The sequence below is a fragment of the Sciurus carolinensis genome, chromosome 6 (assembly GCF_902686445.1).
Source record: "Sciurus carolinensis chromosome 6, mSciCar1.2, whole genome shotgun sequence".
Taxonomy (NCBI): domain Eukaryota; kingdom Metazoa; phylum Chordata; class Mammalia; order Rodentia; family Sciuridae; genus Sciurus; species Sciurus carolinensis.
This window is the reverse complement of record NC_062218.1, coordinates 162,077,672-162,102,763: the sequence shown is the minus strand read 5'-3', so window position 1 is coordinate 162,102,763 and position 25,092 is coordinate 162,077,672. Positions and strand designations below refer to the sequence as shown.

The 25,092-nt window shown below is 44.3% G+C and overlaps 1 protein-coding gene and 1 pseudogene across 1 annotated transcript in view; both read right to left on the bottom strand.

The window, feature by feature from the left end:
* Positions 1 to 4,487: 4,487 nt before the first annotated feature.
* Positions 4,488 to 5,457, bottom strand: LOC124987249 (olfactory receptor 2T29-like; annotated as a pseudogene).
* Positions 5,458 to 11,973: 6,516 nt separating this feature from the next.
* The window catches only part of LOC124986462 (olfactory receptor 2T3-like), a 68,562-nt gene continuing 55,443 nt past the window's right edge, over positions 11,974 to 25,092 (bottom strand). The window contains exons 2-3 of the mRNA XM_047554813.1: positions 12,989 to 13,046; positions 11,974 to 12,776 (exon numbers count right to left, since the gene is read on the bottom strand). Of these exons, the coding sequence (XP_047410769.1) occupies positions 11,974 to 12,776; positions 12,989 to 13,046 (861 nt within the window). The remainder of the gene's footprint in view (positions 12,777 to 12,988; positions 13,047 to 25,092) is intronic.

Below are 25,092 nucleotides of genomic sequence, written 5' to 3'. Positions count from 1 at the left end.
CTTATAAATTAAAATATTTACTGTAGAAGTTTGATTTCTCATTTTCAAAATACATTTTAATGCATGCTATATGTAAATATATGCAGCCATTGTTTAGAAAAGATATCAGATATGGATTAGAATCATCAGTCCACAAGTATCATAATTGTGCATGCGACCTCATGTCAATAAAACTTTCATAAGTAGCAATCCTTGAGAACAATTCAGAACTTCATAGTACTTTACCATAGTACTTCACATAGCAAAATTTGTGTAATGATTTTATCCTACTTTGAATATTGTTCTTAGTCATATTTTTCTTGTCTAAACACTGAGAAAAATATCTGTGTGAGCAATCCCTTCATTCTAGCTGTGAGTCCATTTTTTATGAGAAGGACCCATCTCTTTTCAGATCTTATATTGACAGAGCCTCCCTGCAGGGATGTGGGATGCCTCCCCCGGGAGCAGCTGATCTGATGCCTAACTCACCACAACACCAATGCCCGTCTGCGGGCTCCTCTCTCTGATTCAGCAACTAAGACAACCAGACCCTGGTGAGCGTGTCAGGTGCATTTCATCATAAAGCTATTATTTTGTATTTGAGATCACCTGGTAATTCTTCCTCACTAAAATAAAATATTTATGATTCTTATTTAAATTCACATATTTTTATTTTTCTAAATAATGCATAAATTAACAGTACCCTTTACACAATGTAAGAATTACCTTGAGTTGATGCCTGTTATTAAATTGTCTTTTGTTTCTTTGATTTTATAGTGTTCATGCTCAGCCTGGGATTTTTCTATGACCAACACAAGACCCTAATTAAAAACATTTGATATCCTTTATCTCTCTTTATTCTCCTAAGGGTTTTTTTTTTTCTTTCTTTCTTCAGTTCCTAATTCATTTTTATTGGAATTTTACTCATTGCCTTTGCTGGTAATTTAGGTAGATTTTTACTAATACATTTGTGTACTGGTTTTTTAGTTTCGTTTTCTGCATCTAAAGTTTTAAACAATTAGATTTTGAAACATTACAAAATGAAATATGAATGCAGTTCCTCACTTGTTATTAAATTTTCAGAGTACTTTACTGAGAATCCTTTTTCACTTCTCTGAAACATAATGGTCGTTTTGACACTAGTATTTTCCAAAAGTCACATATCTCATTGTCCAGTCTATGGCCCCAAACTACCTGGTGTGCTGAGGGAGGATCTCCTTCACTAATACCTCCCTCTGGAATTTTCAGTTTATGGTCCTAGAAACTCGGGGCAATTACATCAAGTCTCATTAAATGAAGAAACCTGTGTATTTCAGTTCTACCTAGTCATGGTTTCATTAAGACTGATTCTGATTCTCACAAGCACGTAAATTGACCAAATGTGATAATTAATCAGTAGGATTTCTTGACAGTGATACTTCACTACATATTCCTCGACCTAATTTTATACTCTCAATATGAGGGATTTCTAAATCCACTGCTAAGGCATAGTAAATAAAATATGCTAAGAGATTTCCACACAGTCATAAAAACAGTAGTGTGTGTGAGTGTGTGTGTGACAGTGTGTGTGTGTGTGATTGTGTAACAGTGCGTGTGAGACTCTGTGTGTGTGTGTGTGTGCCACAGCCTGGAAATTCTGCAATGCAAGCTCCGTGTTCTTGGAGTTGACAATCTGTGTGTGTTAAGTTCGTGCTGCTCCACAGTCGCACATAACTTAAACTCCCTTCAAGTCTCGGTCATCCTACCCCTTCTGAGCCTTTTCTAGTCTTATCTATTCTATTTTTATTTCTACTTTCTGTCTCAGAAGGTGAGCAGCTTACCCAGCTAGGCAGCAGGTCAGCAGTGAAGCTGGGCAAAATGAAAGTCCCTGCCAAAAGCCACCTACAGACATGCCTGTCTTGGGGACCTTCCTCAGCCCTTGAGTAACTCTCATTTAAATATGAGTAGGGCACCGACAGTAGATCTGGGGAGAAAACATGCAACAAGTTTTTTTTTTCCATAAAGAAAGAAGGAGATGAGAAGAAACTGTCTCCAGGGCACTGTTCCTCACAGTCCTTAGTGGTCAGTCCCAAGACTTGGCAAAGTTGAAAGAATGAAAATAAAATGTTTCCCTTGTCTTCAATGAATAAATTCCCTGTACCTTTCAATGCTTTCACTAGAGAGTTTAATTCATGGCCCATGAACCCTGATCAGTGGTTCAGTGATTACATGTCCTCAGAGTTGCGAGGCACATGGTTTGTTCATTCATGGCATCGGGGTTACCGGGTGCCTGTTGCACAGCCCTCCCCGTGACAGCTGTGAAGACAAAACAGAGACAGAAGAGAGCCAGAAGAGCCAAAGAGCACTCTTGCCAGTCTGACACAACTGCACATGCCATTACAAAACTAAAAACAGAGGAGGTTGAACAATTCAAAGAAACGTTACATCACAGAGACAAATTTAAAATGTGGGTTTGGATGCTTAATGACAAAGTAGAAGATAAAGACAACCGGGCTCATCCCAGGCATAAAGTGATGGACAGCTGAAGCAGACCCAGGGCTCCAGAGCCCATCCATCGTCCTGGGAAGGTCCACGCACAGCAGTTCCAGGAGGCAAAAATGCATCTCAAAACTAATTTCTGAATATAGACCTTGATGGCTGGGAATAAAAACCTTCTCCTTTAAAGTGTAAGATACTTCACTTCAGGCAACATCAAAATCAAATGTAAAAACGTTGAAGGAAATATGAGAAGAAAGTTAGCAAGAGCAGGATAGAAATGCACAGACATGAGAGTAAACATGGTTTCCTTCAGAGAGAAAGGGAATATCAGGTAATAGTCTTGTGAAATAGAATCCAAATGTAATATATGAGGTATCAAAGCAGAAATAGAAAACAAAAATTGAAGTTAACATTATACGTCAGCAAACTTTAGGTTTAAATACAAAAGAAAATATAAAATTATGTCAAGAATAACTGAAATCACAAAACTGCTGCACATATTTAATAATTTGAAAAAGACACTTAAAATCTTGAGTAAAATAAGACAAAATTCAAAATATTAAAAGGAAAACATTTAATTTGGAAGACAACAAAAATTTAAAATATAATTACTACTTCTGAAAAAGAAATGAATAGAAAGAACAGAGAAATTCAATCAAAAGTATTACACAAAATTCTAAACCACATTGATTGCATCAGAATACACAGGCAGACCACATTTTGTTTGGCTGATATTGGATATTTACGGTAAACCATGCCAAGCTGAACAAAGTTCTTGCTGAATCTTGGTTTGAACTTTGTTCTGATCGGGACACTTAGAAGATGGCTGTCACTCTTTGACTTTGGATCCCTCCAGAGGTCCTGTGGCAAAGAGCAGCTACCCTAGTTGCCATGGACCTCCCACCAGATGGTACTCTTGAGACAGGGTCTTGCTAAGTTGCTCAGGTCCGTGCTTACTTGCTCAGGTTGGCCATGAACTTGTGGTCTTCCTGCCTCTGCCTCCCACTCACTAGACTGACAGGCATGTGCAAAACTGCCCATACTTCCCCCATATTCAAGTGGAATATCAGGGCAGGAAGCCAGTTTGTGAAGGTCACAGCTTGTAAGGCTGGGAAAATTGAACTGCAGAGTCTTTCTCACTTAATGCTGGACAGAAAAAGCAAACATGGAGACACATGAAGTCATAATATTTGATTATAATATAGATGTTTATTATTCTAATGTTGAATCCAGGAAAGGACACACACAAAAAAAACAAATAAAATTACACAAATGCAAATTGCAGAGATGCAAAAATCCTCAACAAAATACTAACAAACCAAAACTCAAGAGCACATTTAAAATATTGTACATTATGATCAAATGGGATCTTTCCCAGGGAATATCATTAACTGTTATGTTCAACACATATACACAAATACACAATGAATGTGATATATCACATTAAAAGAAAGGATAAAAGCTATATAATTATTTCAAAGGCACATAAAAATTACATGACAAACTCAACTTCTCTTCATGATCAAAAGAAAAGAATTCCACAAATTAGAGGTAAAAAGTACATATTTCAACATAATCAACAGCATATGAGACAAACCTTCAGCTAACATCATACTGAATGTGGAAATTTGAAAGCTTTACTCTAAAATATAGGAGGACAAGATGATCCCTCTCATGACTTTTCTTTAATATAGTACTGTAAGATCCATCCAGAGCAATTGGATAGGAGAAAGAAATAAGAAGCATCCAAATTGGAGAAAAGGAGATCAGTTATCACTGTAGGTAGATGATATCATTTTATACATTAAAAAAAACTGAAAACTCCACCAAAATATGTTATAAATAATGAACAAATTTATGAAGTAATAGGCTACAGAATCAACATACAAAACCAGTATACTCTGTACAGAGGAATAGAATAGCAAAATATCTGCAAAAGAAATTAAGAAGTCAATATATTTTAATGGCTACAAAAATAAAAGATACTTAGATATGGAAATAAGGAGAAGAAACCATGGTACCAAAATTCCCTACTTCACCATGTCCTGAAAGACAGGTCCCACGCTCAACATTTTCCTCAGAGCAGCAGTGACATCCTTGTTCCGGAAACTGTAGATTAAGGGGTTCAGCACTGGAGTGAGTATGGTGTAAAAGACGGACACCACCATGTCCTTCTGTGGGGTGTGGTAGGAGCTGGGGAGCATGTAGGTGTAGACAGCAGCCCCATAGAAGAGCGTGACCACCATCATGTGTGAGGAGCAGGTGGCCAGGGCCTTCCTCCTGCCCTCTGCTGAGTTCATCCTGTGGATGGTGAGCAGGATGCAGGAGTAGGAGCCTGAGATGACTGTCACGGGGATGAGGAGCATGAGGACACAGCACAGGTACATGAGCGTCTCGTAGAGTGAGGTGTCCGAGCAGGAGAGCTTCAGCACGGCAGGGACTTCACAGAAGAAGTGCTGGATCTCCTGGGATCTGCAGAATGGGAAGGTCATGGTGACAGAAGTCAACATGAAGCCATCCACGGATCCCAGGAACCAGCACCCAGATGCCAGGAGGAGACACACCTTTTGGTTCATGAGCACAGAGTAACGGAGTGGATGGCAGATGGCCACGTAGCGGTCATAGGCCATGGCTGCCAGAAGGAAATGTTCTGAACCACCTGAACCACCTAATGTCACATAGAGGAACATCTGCAGCCCACATTCAGGGACCGAGATGGTACTCACGCCCAGCACCTGGTCCAGGAGCACCTTGGGCACAGTGATGGAGATGTACATCATGTCCATGAGGGACAGCTGGCTGATGAAGAAGTACATGGGGGTGTGGAGCTGGGTGTTGGAGTGTATCAGGAGGATCAGGAGCGCATTTCCAGACAGGGCCATGAGGAAAACCAGGAAGATGACCACACAAAGCAGAGCTGGGCTGGGATTGACTGAAGAGTCCCACCAGGATGAAGTCTGCCCACCCCGTGTGGTTGGTCATCCAGGTGGTGAGGTCCATGAGCTTCCACCTGGGCCACTCAGAAAGCTTTGGGTAATGTCATGCCACAGGCTGAAATAAAAGCCTAGTGAGCAGGTACAGTCATGTGCACCAGCCTGATTGTGCCAACAGAGGATATTTCAGGGTCTACAGATCCCAGGAGGTTAACTTATCTGTGATTAGACAAACTGTAGAACAATTATCAAAAGGATTGGTAACTCATAGTGAGGTTGCCACCACTCAAGGTCAAGAACTTCTTGATGGCAGATAGTGACCATTATCACAAGTATTAGAGATTTGCGGAATTGCTGCCCCAAGATGCTGCCAACAGAGAAGGAGGCCGTTATTCCAAGTCTTCTTTTGATTGAAGGGCAAAGAGGTCCAGACCTCCCAGCTTAAGGATCCAGTTAGGATATTAAAACCCATGAGGGGCATGTTGCACATCAGAAATATTCAGAAAGAAATGGAAAAGTGATTTGGGGAACATCCCTGTCAAATCTTTGAGCCTCCTCTTCTCACAGGATTGGGTCACACTGCAGGGTCCCAAGTCTGTGCAGTGAGCCTCACTTCCCCTGGGCAGGACCCAGAGGCCCTTGGACTCCCAAAAGCTGGGTGGTGAGGGTTGTAGACTACAGCTGGATCTCACATGGGTCCAGCTACCCTGGACCCTCCAATCCTCTGCCCACTCTTCCTAGAGCACAGGAATAATATTTGGCTTCAAGTTTGGTGAAAAATATAGCAGTGAGAGTTCTTAGAATACTGCCACATGCAAACAAACAGATCCACACCATGTTAAAATACTAATGCATACACTGACTGTTCTGATGAAGCTATCCTGGAGAAGGCTGTTAATATTATGATATTGTGGGATATACTCATTCATTTCCCTGATTTGAGTACTTACTTGAACTTTTAAGAATGTAACTTTCAAAGTTGGAGATGAAACAATCCATAAATAAATGAAGAATACAGTTCACTTTAAAAAATTGAATTTGGAATTTTCATTATAATGTGCCGTGGTGTGGGTCTGTCGTAATTTTGTGTATTTGGAGTCCTATAAGCCTCCTGAACTTGATTTTCCATTTCATTCTTCAGATTTGGGAAATTTTCTGATATTATTTCATTGAATAGATTGTTCATTCCTTTGGTTTGTTTCTCTAAGCCTTCCTCAATCCCAGTAATTCTCAAATTTGGCCTTTTCATGATATCCCATAGTTCTTGCAGATTCTGTTCATGATTTCTTACCATCTTTTCTGTTTGTTCAACTTTGTTTTCAAGATTAAATATTTTGTCTTCGATATCTGAGGTTCTGTCTTCCAGGTGTTCTATCCTATTGGTTATGCTTTCTATGGAGTTCTTAATTTGGTTTATTGTTTCCTTCATTTCAAGGATTTCTGTTTGGTTTTTTTTCAATATTTCTAACTCTTTATTGAAATGATCTTTTGCTTCCTGTATTTGCTCTTTTAACTGTCGATTGGTGCGATCATTCAATGCATGCATTTGCTCTTTCATCTCATCATTCAATGCCTGCATTTGCTCTTTCATCTCATCGTTTGCTTCCCTGATCATTTTAATTATGTACATTCTGAACTCCCTTTCTGTCATTTCTTCTGCCATGCTGTTGTTGGATTTTATTGATGTAACATCTAGATTTGTTTGGGGCATTTTTTCCCCTTGTTTTCTCATATTGTTCAGGAATCAGTGGATCATTAAGATATTGCAGATTTCCTCTATTGACTTATAATGTCCCTGAAGATTGCTAGTATATCCCCTCTTATCCTTCAGTAGCCTGAAGTCTTGGAGGAAGTTGATAATGCTGTGCTCCACAAGGAAACTGCCTCTCTAGGGGTGGTGACCCTCAGGTGGGGTATATTCCCTGATAGAGGGCAGAGGTGTCTCCACTTGTTGACCAATGGTCATCCAAAGGGGAACTAGGCTGCAGGCTGAGGCAAGGCCTGTTTGTGCCTGTGTCTCTGGTTTTACCATCCTTGTGGTAAAACCTCACCCGGCGGGGAAGACTCACCCGGTGGGGAGGTCTCACCGGTCAGTTCCCCTCCTAGAGGTTCCCCTCAATCTACAACTACCACCTGGGCTGGGCTGTCTTCCTCTGCAACGTTCCCAAGGGCCTGGACCTATCTCCTGGGCCTGGGAGCCTCACCCTTCGCAGACGAGTTTCCTTAGGCTGCCTCTCCTCAGAGAATCTGCCTGCAGTCCTGGAAATTTCGCTCCGCCCTAAGCGTGTCTCTGTGCGGCTCTTCCACCAAGAAGCTGCCTAGGTCTTAGGACCCTGCTCTGCACCTAATGACCTGGCTATGCGGCCCCTCCTCTGAGCCGCCACCTGGAGCCCTGTACAGTCGCTCCGAGACCCAGCGACCCGCCACACGCCTCTTCCTCCGGACAGCCACCCGGTGTTCCGACGCAGTCACTAGGAGTCCAAGCAACTCACTTCGCGTCCCCTCCTCCCGCCAACCGCCCATAGCCCTAGGCAGTCACTCCGAGTCCAAGTGACTCGCCCTGCTCCTCCTCCTCCTCGGGGTAGCCCCCTGGGTGTTCAGGAGCAGTCGCTCCGAGACCAAGCGACCCACCATGCTCCTCCTCCAGGCAGGCCACCGGTGTTCAGGAGCGGTCGCTTTGAGTCAAACAACTCACCACTTGCCTCCTCCTCTGGCAACTGCCTGTAGCTCTGATGCAGTCACTCCTAGACCAAGCGACCCGCCGCGCTCCTCCTCTGGGCAGGCTCCCAGTGTTCAGGAGCGGTCGCTTTGAGTTCAAACAATTCACCACTCGCCTCCTCCTCTGGCAACCACCTGTAGCTCTGATGCAGTCACTCCTAGACCAAGCAACTCGCTGCTCTCCTCCTCTTCCTCCGGGCAGCCCCCTGGTGTTCAGAAGCGATCGCTCTGAGTCCAAACAGCTCGCCACGCAGCTCCTCCTCAGGCAGCTGCCCGGAGCCCCAGTGGTTGCTCCGAGTCCAATCGCTGTGCTGAGCAGCCACCTCTACGATGATCCCAGTTGTCCATGTTTACCGCTCCAGCGGGGGTGGGGGGGCATCTCGCTGGGCAGCTCTACTTCACAAAGTTCCCTGCGTTCCGGGACTACCGCCCCATCCGGGACGCCTCCCCAATGGGAAAGACTCACCCGGTGGCTTTGAGTTGGTCCCAAGTCTCTCACTATCTCCTCTTTTGAATCCTGCGTCCTGGAGCAACATGAAATGCAGCCGCCCTCTAGTCCACCATCATTTCCTGGTGCTCAGAAGCCAGTCTTTGTCCCTAGGATCTTCAGCTCCTGTGCGGCAGAGCAACCTGGGGCTCTGAAGCGGGAGAGTAAAATGTAGAGTTGAATGGCTAATATGGCTGTCTCAGGGAAAAACCGGAATTTTCTGTTATATGCATACTTATGTTGTATAACTTTGTATAAACTTTACACATTTATATAAACATGCTCACATGAACATGTAAATATAACCAACATTCTGAGATGTTTATTGGTGTGACACTGACAAAACATGGCTTCCTGGAAAAACTCATCGGTCTTCAACCTACCCCGACTCCCCCACACTCATCTTAAGACTCTGTCACATGCACAGAATCTCAGGTGGAGAAGCATAGGATGCAGAGGCTACTCACCAGTACAGTTTTGGCTGTTTCTTACATCATGTGCTTTATGGACTGCCACAATCAATTGTCATGGAAACTGAGAGCAGCGAGTTAACAACAACTCAGAGTGGTCTCAGGAGCAGCTGACCATTGCCCAGTCTGTCTTGATGCTTAGTTACCTCCGTGTAGATGCTAGACACAATCAAGGACTTGTTTACCTGGCCTACACTTCAGAAGGTCACTCTCAGTCTAAGCAGGAAAAACACTACCTGAATGACATTTGAGGTGGGATTTTTAAATGGTGACAAAATAAGTTAGGAACAGTGGTGGACATATAATTCACCTAACCTTTCTTAAAGAAATCAATAATTGCTTCTTCCACATTTTCTGTTAAAGAGATTAAACATTCTCAATTTTTCTATTTCTACATGCTGTGTATTAAACTTTGGTGCCCTTGCCACATAAAGAAACTAACATCTCCTTGTTCTGAGGAGACTGTAGCATGGGACATTTCAGCAAAAAAACACAGGTTTCAAGAACATTTCATGATCTTGTGATAATTCCAAAAACTAGTTGTGACGTACAACTCATCCAGAGCTCAAGGTTCCGAGATGTTAATGGAATAGGCAACAGTGCAGACGAACTTGTTGCTTAATATAAATACCCAACTGCAGATGACAGGTGAGAGAGACATGATAGACAAATGTCGATTTCCTCTCCATCAAACCCTAGCCTGTTAACAGAAGAAGGTTGAGCTCTGTGGAGGATGAACTGGAATCACACCTGCTGCTCTGAGTTGCTAAAAACTGAAGACAACTATATATTCATCAACAATAGGAGGTATTAAGAAATAATGGTATAGTCATGCAATTTAATCCTACACATAAAAATCAACAAATCCTTGGTACTTAACAACAGGGATCAACTGCAGGTGCCATGGTAGAGCCAGGGAAAGCACATCTCAAGAGACCACACACAGTGGCTGTGGACGCACACACACTTGATGGCATGTGGTGGGCTCCTAAGGTCGGGAATTCCAGGGCAGCAGACGCTCAGGCCACCTGTGCAGCTGCCCAGCGTCCTCCTTGGGGAACTTGATTAGGAAGTTTCTCTTCCTCATCTTGAGAGTGATGTGAAGTCTCAGGCTCCCAGAGGTCACACAGCTCTCCATTAGCCAAGTGGCAGTGCCTGGAACTCAGAGGGTGATGGAAATCCTCCCCTTTCCCTTCTCCACCTAAACACCAGAGTCCTGACCATCAGCAGCTTCAACAAAGTCTTCAGTGTTCCTGTGCACATTGCTCTCCAATAAACAAAGCACTTGTTAAAAACCAAGAATACAAAAGCCAAATAAAAACCCATAGATTTGATGGATGGGGGATACAGGACTTCCCAATGACACCAGTAATGCAATAGTAAGTGTGGTGATATGAACAAGGTCCTGATGGGGTTAGGATGGTTTACAGCGCTGGTGTTCACTGGGGCAGCCTGGCTCCTTTGGTCTAGTTAGTTTGATCACTTCACTCTACACCCAGAATTCCAACCGCCTCTAGATCAGTTCCTCTTTCTTCACCGATGATCCCTTTTTTCCCCAATTCAGGCAAATTCCCCTGATACTTTGCAGAACTAATGGTCAGTTAGAAGCACCCACCTCCCCTTCCTCGATGGTAAATGGTGAGACCAGCATGCCACCTGGCATGACTGATGAGCTCAGGACTCCATCACCTTGTTCCTCAGTCAGAGATGATGGGTTGCCTTCCACCTCCTCCATCCCAGAACCACTGGATACAGACTCTGTTGGTATTGAGAGCAATCATGATCTGCTGCTGGTGGACACACAGTCATGCCCGTGGCAGTATGACACCTGGCAGAGGAGGCACAGGCTGGTCACAAGCCCAAAATCATTTTATTGACTTCCCCAGTATCAAAGAAAAAAGCTTGTTTTGGGAGACTAAAGCATAAGAATGATGGGTTTGAAGTCAGCCTCAGCACCTTAGCAGGGCTCTGCATGACTTAGTGAGAACCTCTCTCAAAATTTAGAATAAAAAGGTCTGGGGATGTGACTCTGTGGTTAAGCACCTCTGCGTTTAATCCCTGCTACAAAAAATATAAAAAGAGAAAAGAAAATTGTAGAGGAGTCTAAATTTCCTAAATTCCCATCCTCCTCCATGACACTTTTCATATTCACTGTAAATACAGTGCACCATTGTCTACAGTAGTATACATTTCAGAGAATTATGTATGGAACCACTTTTATTTATGTCCTGTGAAATTAGATGAGCCTATTATCTCCCTGGATGTCAATATTAATGACATTTTGAGTAGTTTTTTGGTCACATGGTATTAAAACCACTGGTGTTAATACCATAAGGCTCACTTTCTAAAAATTTGTTCTTTTTAAATATAAAGTGTATTTCAACATACTACACATAATGGAGTATGCCTTATTCTCACGAGGACCCCACTTTTTTGGTCATTCACTTTCCACATTGTGAAAACTGTGCTCCTCTGTACTTACCGTGGTGACAGACTGCTGGGCACCTGAGGCTGTCACAGGTCAGCGATGGCTTACAGGGCAGCTGAGAGTGAGGGAGCAGCCAATGTCCCTCCAGAGCTCTGCAAGGTCTGGATCTTGCACAGTGAGTCTCTGTTAGGGCTAAGCTGGCACCTAGGTCTCAGAGGATATGCCCCGTGAACCCAGGATGGAGAGAGGTTAGTAAAAGCCACTAGGTCAGCTACTACTACCCAGTTTAATGGATTTTAAGAAGTAAAATACACTGAGATAAACAAGATAAATAAGCAGCATGGAGGAGAAGCTGCAGGCAGGAGAATGGGACTGTGGGAGGGTGCCACCTTGGGCCCCGAGCCCCAAGGAGAGCTGAGAGGACAGATCAGGAGAAGAGGAGGGAGAGGGGAGAAGCAGCTCACTCCTAGGCACTCCCTCTTACGCTCCTCTCACGACCCACCGGAGGTGCCCCCTTGACTCAACCAGGCTCCTCAGAGCCGCCATGACGTCTTTGTTGCGCAGGCTGTAAATGAGGGGGTTCAGCACGGGGGTGAGGATGGTGTAGAAGGCCGACGCCATCACGTCCTGCTGTGCTGTGTGGTAGGAACTGGGGAGCATGTAGGTGTAGACGGCCGCACCAAAGAAGAGCAGCACCACGGTCATGTGGGAGGAGCAGGTGGCCAGCGCCTTCCTGCGGCCCTCAGAAGAGCTGGTCCTGTGGACGAGGAGCAGGATGAGGGTGTAGGAGCTGGAGATGACCAGGCTGGGCACGAGGAGCATGAGGACACAGCACAGGTACATGAGCAGCTGGTAGAGAGAGACATCAGAGCAGGAGAGCTTCAGCAGGGCAGGGGCCTCGCAGAAGAAGCTCAGGATCTTCCTGGACTCACAGAAGGGGAAGCTCATGGTGATGGGGGTGAGCAGCAAGCCATCCAGCGTTCCCAGGAGCCAGCATCCGGACACCAGCAGCCGGCAGACCCTCTGGTTCATCAGCAGAGGGTAATGCAGAGGTCTACAGATGGCAGCATACCGGTCATAGGCCATGGCCGACAGGAGGAAAAACTCAGCTCCTGCCAGGGTCAGGTAGAAGAACATCTGGATCCCACAGTCTGCCATGGAGATTGTGTGGTCTCCTGTGACCTGGGCCACCAGCATCTTGGGCACAGTCACGGAGATGTACATGAGATCCATGAGAGACAGCTGACTGATGAAGGAGTACATGGGGGTCCAGAGGCGGGGCTCTGAATGGATAAGAATGAGGAGGGCATTCCCAGCTAGGGCCATCAGGAAAATGATGAAGGTCACCGTGTAGAGCAGGGTGGCATGTTTGGTGTCCCCAAAGAGCCCCACGAGGATGAACCTGGTGCTCAAGTTTGATTCCATGAAGTTTCCTTCCCTGCATGCATGTCTAGCAGGTAGTTTCACCTACGAACAGGGAGGGCTGTGACTTTACCTCCACCACACCTGTGTGACTGTCCCAGGCTGCTGGATAAGACATGCACCTTGAGCCACTTTCCCAAACAGAGGTGGAATCCCAAGTTCAGATCTCAGGGAAGTGAAGTTGTGCATGGCTGGGTTAAGCTGCTCCTGAATCCTGGGAGCCACTGGCTCACCCAGCACTCAGTGCTGAAATCAGAGAGAGGAACTGTCAATATTAACAATGTCAGTGGACCTAAAATCACACCTCCAACCCTCTGAAAGCTGCACTCTCCTCCAGGAGTCTCCCCTCTGTCTTCATCATGTGGACCTGGCACAGGGAAGGGAGCAGCAGCAACTGGTTGCCCTCACAACCCACATGACATCTAAGGAATTTAATCCACTAACCATCCTGCAGGGACATGATATTGACAAGGAATGGCAGAAATAAAAGCTGAGATGTCCTAAATACCAAGTACTTAGTTTAAAATGAATTAGGCACTTATGTTTCCTTCTGAGGATGCCATTTCTCCCCTAAAACAGGGCCGGGAGTCCAACATTCCATGCACAGTGAGTGGGTGAATGAATGAAGCTGAAGGACCAGGGGTAGCCTTTGTGTTAAGACTCAGCGCTGCAGCCCCAACCTGTCCCGGGATCCCTCCTGCCCTGCAGTCCACTTAGAAAACCAGTAGTGTCCTCCCCTGGGATCCACAGCTTGGTTCAGGAACAGCTTCACCTGAAGATGCACCTGGAGGTTTTCAGTTGACTGGTGTGAGCCACAATGGGCACATGGACAAGTGTCCTGCACTCAAGTTAAGGAGACTGCAGAGCACTGAGGGCTGAAAGTCCCGTGAGTGTCGGAGGCTGGTCAACCCACAGCTGCTGGACCCCAGGGTAGAGCAGCATGCAAAGGGGAAGCAGAGCACAGTGAATGGAGGGCAGGCAGAAGGGGTGAGCCTTCAGGAAAGCCGACGTGGGATCATGCAGGAGACAGCAGTCAGGATCCACGTCACTTGTGTTGCCTGGCCCCCTTCCCAGTGCAGAGTCCAGCAGACGGGCAGAGCAACCTTATGCTTCCCTCCTCTGCTCCCAGTGAGTGAATCTGCACCACAGCAGTCCAGGAAGCTGTCCCCTCCTAGAGCCTGGCGACTGGGTCCACTTGGGAGGCCAGTGGGGAGTTACATCAGCAGGTCCTCCTCCTGAGGGAGCTGAGGCACGCGCCTGCTGTGTGACCTTCACACTGCTGAGCAAGGTGCCCCAGTTCCCCGGGAGCCATGGGACCTGCAGCCACCATATGTCACCCATCCATCTTCCCCACGCTTGGCCTGTGCTCAGGATGGGGCACCAGCTCTCCTAAGCCTCTCCAGAGGTCCACCTCTCTGGGCTTGTTGTTGTGGTGGTTTTGATTTGTTCTCCATTTTATTTTCCAAGTATATTGTAACTTTCCTCTCATAATAAACATGGGAGTTGCACATAGTTGTCGTTTATGAAGTGAAACTATAGAAAACTCCACCTTAGTGTCTTGAGAGGCTTTTATCTTGAAGAAGTTCTTTCCCTGTAAGTTAGGCATTCCAAGGGAATGTCCAAAGATATAAACCTTGAAAGAAAGGGGGAAACCCTAAATATTTCTCTATGGAAAATGCATGCATAAGTAATAATATTAAAGTCAATTAATTGAAAACTCTTCAAAAAACAGGGCTAACAGAGGTCACAAAATGATCACTGTGACACCATTTAACAAAACCATCCTGCAAGATATTAAATATGAACACATGTATTTGCTGCAGTTGTTAAAAACTGATTAGCAGGATACACCTACTGCGAGGGAAGTGCTTTCTCTGAGAACAGTGAAGCGACACAAAGGGGTCAAGGCAGGGCTCAAAAGTGTCTGGAACATACTTTAAGATTTGATATTTATTTCAAATTTTTGTAGTGAAACTTGGGCAAGGTGAACATTACATTAATTTATATGTATATGTACCTGTATGTATATATGTGTGTGTGTGTGTGTGTATATATATATATATATACACACACACACACATAATATTTCTTGGTTATGAAATATTTTCTAATACATTGTATTAAATAGGTTATTTCCATTCAAAAGCAGAAACACTATTTCCTAGTGGCATGGGTTATTAATCGTCATTAGCATTTGCCCTTATTAGGGGGAAATGATATAGTAGGCAATACTATATGTAAATCATTAGGCTTGATAAATATGCAAGCAACTATCAAGCCTCAAAGACAAAATGAAGATAGAATACACCAGTAGTTATTCTCTCCTGTAGGAAACCACCCATAAGCCATCAGAGAAAGAATGTGTTGGTTAAATTTCAAAACTTCACATCATGCAAAAATGTTTAAATCCTGCTTTCATACCTGTGACAGTGACTTTATGCTGAAACTTCACCTATTCTGGGTTAACATCATGTATCTTACAAATTAATGTTTAGAGGTAGTTCATTTCTTATGGAAAGTGTTCATTGCCATAGCAATTTAATTATTCTAAAATTGAAATCACAAGCCAAGTATGTTGGCTTGCACAGTTTCAGTTACAAACCACCTAAATACACCTTGTTCTGTTGAAAGTTTTCATATAGCCTTTGGCCATTTCCATGTCTTCTTGCAGATCCTTTGCCATTCTGATCTTTTTTTTGGGGGGGCATCTACCAGGGATTGACTCAGGGGCACTCAACCACTGAGCCACATCCCCAGTCCTATTTTGTATTTTACTTAGAGTCGGGGTCTCACTGAATTGCTTGGTGCCTCACCATTGCTGAGGCTGGCTTTGAACTCAAGATCCTCCTGCCTCAGCCTCCAGAGCTGCTGGGATTACAGGCATGCGCTACCATGCCTGGCTGGTCTGTTCTTGTATGAAATTATGTTCAGTAAGCATAAGACTAGCATCCTCTCTGCACATACTGGTGATCTGTGTCACGCGGCTTCTCACGTCTGCCTGCTGAGTGCCATCCCTGGTGAGGGAAGGGCAACCAAGTTGTGCCCTGACTCAGGACAGAGAACCCTGATTTCTGAGACCATTCTGCTGCAGGCAGAGACTTACACATCAGCATTGTTTTTTTTTTTTTTTTTTTGTTCCAAGGATTGAACCCAGGAAGATTACAAAGATTAAAAACATTATTCATAGAAAAGAATAAAGATACATAAAATGTCAAGAAAGCAAAAACCTGATTGCTTAGGTTGGATCAGTAATATCCTCAAAGGCCCAGGATCAAAGGCTTAGTCCCCAGGGTGGTGCTACTGGGAGGAGAGTCACCTTTAAGAGGTGGGGTCTGGTGGGAAGCGGTTAGGTTGCTTAGGGTGTGTCTTTGAGGGGATATTGGGATCCTGGCATCTTCCTATCTTTCTTTGTTTCCTGGCCACCATGTGTACATCAGATGTACACCAGATGACATTCTGCCTTGCCACAGGCCCAAAGTGATGGGACCAAGCAACCACAGGTGGGAGCCTCTGAAGCTATGTGCCAGGATGATCTTTCCTCCTTGTAAGTTGTTTATCTCGGGTATTTTGTTACAGTGATGGAAAACCAACACGCTGATTATTAAACAAAAAAATCAAACAAATGGATAAATTACCGGCCATATCCAGAAAGAGAGAGAGAGAGAGAGAAAGAAATCAGTTACCCCCACATACATTCACATTCCACTTGCAATGGAATTGGTCTTACGGTGAGAACAGGGGATAAAACAATTCAAGTAGAGAACACAAGAGACAAGTTAGAGTAGATTGGTTCAACGTATTTTTTAAATATTGCTTTCATTATTATGCAGGTATTATGAGGCCCAGATCAGGAGAAGGCAATGAATGAATGTGGATAGAATGCTGTACCACAGATCTCAGGAGAAAAGGGAAAGTGGTGCCCTGGAGGAGGGTGAGGGAATCAGGACATGTTAGGAGGGTGAGAGAGTAAGGAGAAAATGCAGACAGGATGCAGCTCAGACACACGAAACCTCCTAGGGTGAGGTGTCAGCTGGTGGAGCTTCAATATTTCAGGACCTCACAGGAGTGGCCAGTCTTCCAGGATCTGCCATGGGAACAGTCACCATGGTGAAATGTGACGCCATCTAACCATCCCACACAAACCAGCAGCCAGATGCCAGGAGGAGCCACAGTCCATGGTCTGTGAAGACAGTGGAACAGAGGATGGCAGATGGCCACACAGTGTCACGGGCCATGGCAGCTAGAAGGCAGTAGTCTGCACCTCCTAGCATCAGGGAGAAGCACACCTGGGTTTCACACCCAAGGACAGAGAGGCCCTTGTTTCGGCCAATTGGTGAACCAGCATTTGGGGCACAGTGACAGAAATATATATCAGTCCTTGAATTGAAAGCTGGTTGATAAAGAAGGATGTGGGAACATGCAGAGAGAAGTTGGTGCATATCAGAAGTATCAATGCAATGTTCCCAGACTCGCCCATCAGAAACGTTCTTGAGGACCAGCAGAGGCAGCCAGGCTGGTGCAAGGACTGGCCAAGACCCTCAACAGGAAAAAGCCAGTACCCAGGGCCTTTCTGCCAGCCACATAACAGACCAAGTGGTCAAAGTGACTTTAACCAGAAGACGAAAGCAAACTTTATGTTATTTATAAGCATGCAGGTATCATTCCTGGTAAAGTTTCCATTAGTGTAATTTATAATCTCAATTTAAAAAAAAAAAACTCAGTTTCCAAGATCAGATGTGAATTTTCACACAAAAAAGAGACAGTATTTTAGATTATGAAATGGATTCCCCAACTAGAATAGGAATGTACCCTTTATATTTCCAACAAGGTATGCCACTGAAATCAAATATCATTTTTATGAAAAAGAAATTGAAGCCAGAAAACATGATTCCTCATTGAGAAAGATTTGGTGATATCACTAGGCAGCCTGTGGGTTGACGCTGAGGGTGGTCCTCTGTCTGTTACTGTGTGTCACCCACCTCAATTGTGGCCACCAAACAGCAACAATGAGATCAGAAACCTCTCCCTGTGTGTGGGCTGAAGTTACTGGCTAGGAACTGAGAACGAGAACATGGGAACAGTTATGTCATTTTGCAGGTAGGTGATTAGAAATCTGTGGTTTCCACCTCACTCATTCCTGCCTGCTCTCACTCACTTGGTTGTCCACTCAGAGGGAAACTGGCACCATGTTGTGGATGACTGTAGAAAGGCCCAGGTGGCCCTGGCCAATGGCCATTCAGGACCCAGAGTCTGCCAATTGTCATGGGAGGAAGCTTGGAAGGGGGTCATTCCCATCTGGGCCCAGACAGAGTAACTGTTCTAGTCAATATCTTCACTTGTTTTTGAGAGACCATGGACCAGAGATACCTGCTGAGCGGCACTATATTAGTCAGGGTTCTCTAGAGGAACAGAATCAGCAGGCAGTATGATTATAAAAAGGGGATTTATTAGATCAGCTTACACAACCAGAAGCTGGATAGTCCACAATGACCATCTGCAGCTGAAGAGCTGGAAGAACCAGCAGCTGCACAGTCCAAGATGCAGAAGTCCCAGAATAAGAAAGATATAGTGCCACCCTAGTCCAAGACCAAGGCTTCTGGAAACTTCCTGGAGAATCACTGGCAGAGTACATTTTGGAAGAGTGAAGAAGCAAGAGTATGATATCCTCAGATTATCAAAGCAAAATCAAGAACCTAATCAAGAAGAACCAAGTTTGCATCTGCTTCTGTTTCATTGTTCTTCCAACTTTTATTCCATCCTATTGAGCAGTGCTGCCCATGCTTAGGGAGGGGCTCCACTTCATTTCACTATCCCACGTTCAAATCATTCCTAGACACACCCTCATTGACACACCCAGAAGTGTCTTAATCATTGGCATCTCCTAATCCAATCAAGTTGACAATTCAAATTAACCATTACAAGTCCACCCCTTGTCAACTTGATATCCACACATGACTCTTTACATCATACTTCATCTCCAGATCAATACATTAACAGTTCATAATTCCACCTAATATAACTATCCTTCATACAACTGAAAACATACTAGTTCTCTCCCCAGAATATAAGAAAAAACAGAAACATTACTGATGTTAAGTCAATCAATACTACATTACATGATGAATAACAGGAGAGTAACAAACACTTCCTCTTAATGCATGTGCAAGCATACCTAAACATATTATTAACAGAATAGGAAAGAAAGATCCATGGCAATTACAACCCTTCTTTCTGTAACTGGTTACATTGCCATAGTTGCTATTTGTGACTACCTTCTTTTACTACCCATTCTGTATTCCCTCTACCTTCAGCAAGCACCTCAGCAGGTCTTGGCTCTTTACCTGGAGGTGTGACCCACACCTTTACTCCTGAATGGTCTGAGACATTTGCTGTCATGTCTGAATTGAGTTGTTTTAGTTTCCCATTGACCTTAATAACAGGACAGGGTAATACCAAGAGACGCCCCAAGGGATCTCCTATACTCCAGGAGTATGATTTCTTACCTCGATTGTGGAGTAACAGTCTGATGTCCCTTGGTAATCTGTGTCAACCATCCCTGCCAGCACTGTAACTCCCTTCCCATCCTGTTGACACAGAGGCATGAGGAGCCCAAGGTGGTCAGGGGGCATCTTAACTTCCAGTTTAATGAAATCCTTGTATTTCCCGGCTGAAGCATTCCTCCTGGAACTAAGACTCTAGGCCTACAGAGCATAGGTTGCAGGTACAGGAATCAAAATCTTTTCTAGTGAGTTACTAGGGGTAATGGTGAGTGGTACCATTCCTATTTCCACCTCTTGATTCCTGGATCCATTTGTTCTAGCAATAGGCGAGATGGTACCATATAGTGGATGCTGAGTCAGAGTATAGACAGCCTGCTGAAGAACCCTGCCCCAGCCCTGCAAGGTATTGTCACCTAGCTGGCACTGTAACTTCATCTTCAAGAGTTCATTCCATCGTTCTGTCAAACCAGCTTCTTCAGGATGGTGGGGAACATGGTAAGACCAGTGAATTCCATGATCATGAGTCCATTGCCTCACTTCTTTGGCTGTGATGTGAGTTCCTTGGTCTGAAGCAATGCTGTACAGAATACCATGAGGATGGATAAGGAATTCTGTAAGTCCATGGATAGTCATTTTTGTCTGAAGCACTACGTGCAGGGCAGGCAAATCCTACCCAGATTAAGTGTCTATTTCAGTAAGGACAAACCACTGCCCCTCCCATGATGGAAGTGGTCCGATATAATCAACCTGCGACCAGGCTGCTGACTGATCTTCCCAGGGAATGATGCCATACTGGGGGATTCGTGTCATTCTCTGCTGCCGCCAAGTTGGGCACTCAGCACTGGTTGTAGCCAGATCATCCTTGGTGAGTGGAAGTCCATGCTGGTGACCCCATGCATAACTGCCATTCCTGCCACCATTACCACTTTTTTCATGAACCCATTGGGCAGTGACAGGGGTGACTGGGGAAAGAGATTGACTTCTATCCACAGATTGGGTCACCCTATGTACCAGATTATTAAAATCCTCCTCTGCTGAGGTCACCTTTTGGTGGGCATATATATGAGACACAAATATCTTCACATCCTCTGTCCATTCAGAGAGGTCTGCTCACATACCTCTTCCCCAAGTGTCCTTTTCATCAATTTTCCAATGATGTTCTTTCCAGTTCCCTGACCAGCTAGTCCCAAACCATTGGCTACAGCCCATGAGTCAGTGTAGTCACACATCTGGCCATTTTTCCTCCCAGGCAAAATGTACAACTGGATGCACTGCCTGAAGTTCTACCCATTGGGAAGATTTCCCTTCACCACTGTCCTTCAGAGTTGTTCCAGAAAGGGGCAGCAGTGCTGCAACTGTCCACTTCCAGGTGGTACCTGCGTATTGTGCAGAACCATCCATGAACCAGGCCCTAGTCTTCTCTTCCTCCATAGGTTCATGCTGAGGGACAGAAGGCACTGCAGTTGGAGTAGGCATCATGGGCATTTGGGTCACTTCTTCATGCAACCTACTTGTGCCTTTGGGTCCTGCCCATGCTGGATCACTTATGTACCACTTTCACTTGATGATGGAGTGCTGTTGTGCATGTACAACTTTATGGTTGGGTGGGTCAGATAATACCCAGTTCATGATGGGTAGCTCAGGTTGCATAGTAAACTGGTGGCATTCAGTTTCCACTAAGGCCCAGTAGCAAGCCAAGAGCTGTTTTCAAAGGGAGAGTAGTTGTCTGAAGATGATGGCAGGGCCTTGCTCCAAATTCCCCATGGCCTCCTTTGTGATTCATCTATGGGACCTGCCAAGGGCTCCAGACAGCATCCCTCCCTGCCTGCCACTGATACTTCAAGTACCACTGGGTCTGCCAGGTCATGTGGCTTAAGTGGCAGAGCAGCCTGCACAGCAGCCTGAACCTGTTGCCGAGCCTTCTCCTGTTCTGGATCCCATCAGAACAAGAAGTTTTTCTAGTCACTCGGTAGATGGGCCAAAATAACACACCCAAGTGAGGAATGTGCTGCCTCCAAAATCCAAAAAGGCCCACCAGGCATTGTGCTTTTTCTTATTTGTAGGAGGGGCCAGATATAACAACTTATCCTTTACCTTAAAAGGAATACCTCAGCAAGCACCACACCACTGGACTCCTAGGAACTTTACTAAAGTTGAAGCCCCCTGAGTTTTAGTGGGATTTAGTTCCCATCCTTGGACACACAAATGCTCCACTAGCAAGTTTAAAGTGGTTGCTACCTGCTGATCAGTTGGTCCAGTCAACATAATGTCATCAAAATAATGAACCAGTGTAATACCTCATGGGAGAGAAAGACGATCAAGATCTCTGCTAACTAAGCTGTGACACAGTGCTGGGGAGTTAACATACCCCTGAGGAAGGAGAGTGAAGGTATATTTCTGGCCTTACCAGCTAAAAGCAAACTGTTTTTGGTGGTCCTTATTTACCAGGATGGAGAAGAAAGCATTTGCCAAATCAATAGCCACATACCAGGTACCAGGAGATGTATTAATCCATTCAAGCAAAGAAACCACATCTGGTACAGCAGCTGCAATTGGAGTCACCACCTGATTAAGCTTAGGATAGTCAACTGTCATTCTTCATGACCCATCTGTCTTCTGCACAGGCCAATTAGGAGAGTTAAATGGGAATGTTGTGGGAATCACCACCCCTGCATTCTTAAGTCCTTGATGGTGGCACTGATCTCTGCAACATCTCAAGGAATGCAGTATTGCTTTTGATTCACTATTTTCCCAGGTATAGGTAACTCCAGAGGCTTCCATTTGGCCTTTGCCACCATAAGAGCCCTCACCCCAAAGGTTAGGGAATCAATGTGGGAGTTTTGCCAAACACTAAGTATATCTATCCTGATTATACATTCTGGCGCTGGGAAAATCACCACAGGATGAGGTCAGGGGTACACTGGACCCACTGAAGTTAGACCTTGGCCAGAACTCCATTAATCACCTGACTGCCATAAACCCCTACTTTTACTGGAGGACCACAATGACATTTTAGGTCTCCTGAAATCAATGTCAATTCAGAACCTGTTTCTAGTAGTCCCTGAAAGGTTGTCATTTCCTTTTCCCCGATGCACAGTTACCCTGGTAAAAGGCCTTATGTTCCTTTGTGGAAGTATGGAAGGAAGATTAACAGTAAAGATTTTTGGTACTGGGGGTCCTGGCCTCCCCTTCATTCAAGGGGTTCTGGATCAGTAAATTGACTCAATTTTGGAAGTGGTTGACGGGACATGATTATCTGCTCTTATGCTCTAGGGCAGACTTTTGTACATTTCCCCTGCAATTCTTCTGCTTTTATAAGTTAAGTAAGAATTTGGTGGGTTTCACAGCTATTTGACTTCTACAAACACCATGATTAATTAGCCAACACCAGAGGTCTACACGAGTCACAACATTGTGTCCATTTCTTCCCCTTTGCTGTCCATTATGGTAACTCTGACCACCCTCTCTTTGGCAATTGAGGGCTACCTCTTGGCCCCTTCCTCCACGAGATCCAATCATTCTCATTACATTTAAGTCTTCCAAATGATTAACCGCAGCTCCCACAGTAAAGTCTGGCATACAAAGAAGAGCATTGACAGAGCTCTTCAAGGATGCTGGTGCTACCCTCACAATTTGTTTTTTTCTTTAATTATTTTTTTTTATTTTTGCAGATTTCATTTTGATTCATTGTACACAAATGGGGTACATCTTTTCATTTCTATGGTTGTGTACAATGTAGATTCATACCTTTCAGGTAATCATACATGTACATAGGGTAATGATGTCTGTCTCATTCCACCATTTTTCATACCCCTTCCTTCTCATTTTCCTATATGAAATTTAAAGTTTCACCATTCTTTTCTCATCTCCCACCCCCATTATATATCATCAGTCATAAAGAAGAATAATATTATGACCATTTGCAGATAAATGGATGAAATTAGAGAAGATCATGATAAGTGAAATAAGCCAATCCCAAAAAACAAATTTGTTTCTTATAGTTTTGGTGAAGCTCACATCTTCTAGATCCCCCAAGTATGGAGGAGAAGGTCATACATCACAGATCCATTCCAGCATTCCAATCTCTCTGAGTCTATGAATTTCCTCATCAACAGTAAACCAAGGAATGTCAGGCATTTTCAGTTCATTTATGGGAGGCCATCTTTGGACCCATACTTCAGCCAACCAGCCAAACAATTAGTACCTTTTTTAACACTGCAAGCTTTTACATTAAATCCATAATCTCTGCTTAATTGTCCAATATTAAAAATTCAGCCTGATCTAAGTTTATGTTCCTTCCTCCATTATCCCACACCCTTAAAATCCATTCCCATACATGTTCCTCAGACCTCTGCTTGTATGAATTAGAAAACTCAAGAAGTTCCTTCAGAGTGTAGCATACCTCATCATGGGTCACAATCTGTACCTCACCTCTAGGGACCTGCTTAGATTTGGATCTAGTTATAGGCCTGGAGGCAAAAGTGGGTAGTGAGGGTGTCTCAACATCTTCATGCTGAGTAGCTGAATCCCAGAAGGTTTTCACTGTTTCCATAAGCAAAGCAGGATTAGTTTCCTCCAGGGAGGGTGAGAAGTCAATGCCACAGAGGGTGGGGGTAGGGTTGCCTCAGTTGTGGCTAAGGGTGGGTACTCAACAACTTCTGGTAAAATAAACTCATCAGAATATGGGGAGTTCAGCCCCTTCAGACTCTTCCCACACATCACCATCCCAATTCGCAGGATTCCATTATTTTCCAAGCAGTACTCTAACTTTAACCATAGACACCTTCTGAGACTGAGAGTTAAACTTTAGTCTTAATTCAGCCAATTGCAGGATGAGGGTTTGTGTTAGGTTTTCAGCAACCTCAGCCCTATGACTACAAGAGAGAAGAGTCTCCTTCAGAACACATTTAGCAGCTTTCAGATCAGTTATGTACATGTGCAGCTGAGAAATAAACTTCTGAGCTCATCATCCTCTTTTGTTACTTTGTCCAGTAAAGCCATAAGAAACCAACCAACATCATCATATTTCTTAATTTTCCAGAACCCTTCAAATTTATCATGTATAGTCACTAAATGCCTTGCTTTTTATAAATGGCAAATTGGGAGCATCAAATGCATTTACTTTACGAATGTCTTTAAACAGTTCACATCATGGATTATCAGTGATTTCCATAGTATGAGTATGAGAGAACTTAGTAACTTTGGTTCTAACCAATTTAGACAGCCAACTACAAAACCCACAAAACCAACTAAGGAAATTCATCCTTACAATTCTGTTCCTACATAGCCAATCCTGGTACCAGGGTTCTCTAAAGGAACAGAATCATCAGGAAGTATGATTATGAAAAAGGGACTTATTAGATTGGCTTACATGACCAGAAGCTGAATAGTCCACAGTGGCCATCTGCAGCTGAAGAGCTGGAAGAACCAGCAGCTGTACAGTCCAAGATGCAGAAGCCCCAGAATAAGAAAGATCACCAGTGCCAACCTAGTCCAAGACCAAGACTTCTGGAAACTTTCTGGAGAATCACTGGCAGAGTCCACTCTGGAAGAGTGAAGAAGCAAGGGTATGATATCCTCAGATGATCAAAGCAGCAATCAAGAACCCATTCAAGAAGAACCAAGCTTACATCTGCTTCTGTTTCATTGTTATTCCAACTTTTATTCCATCCTATTG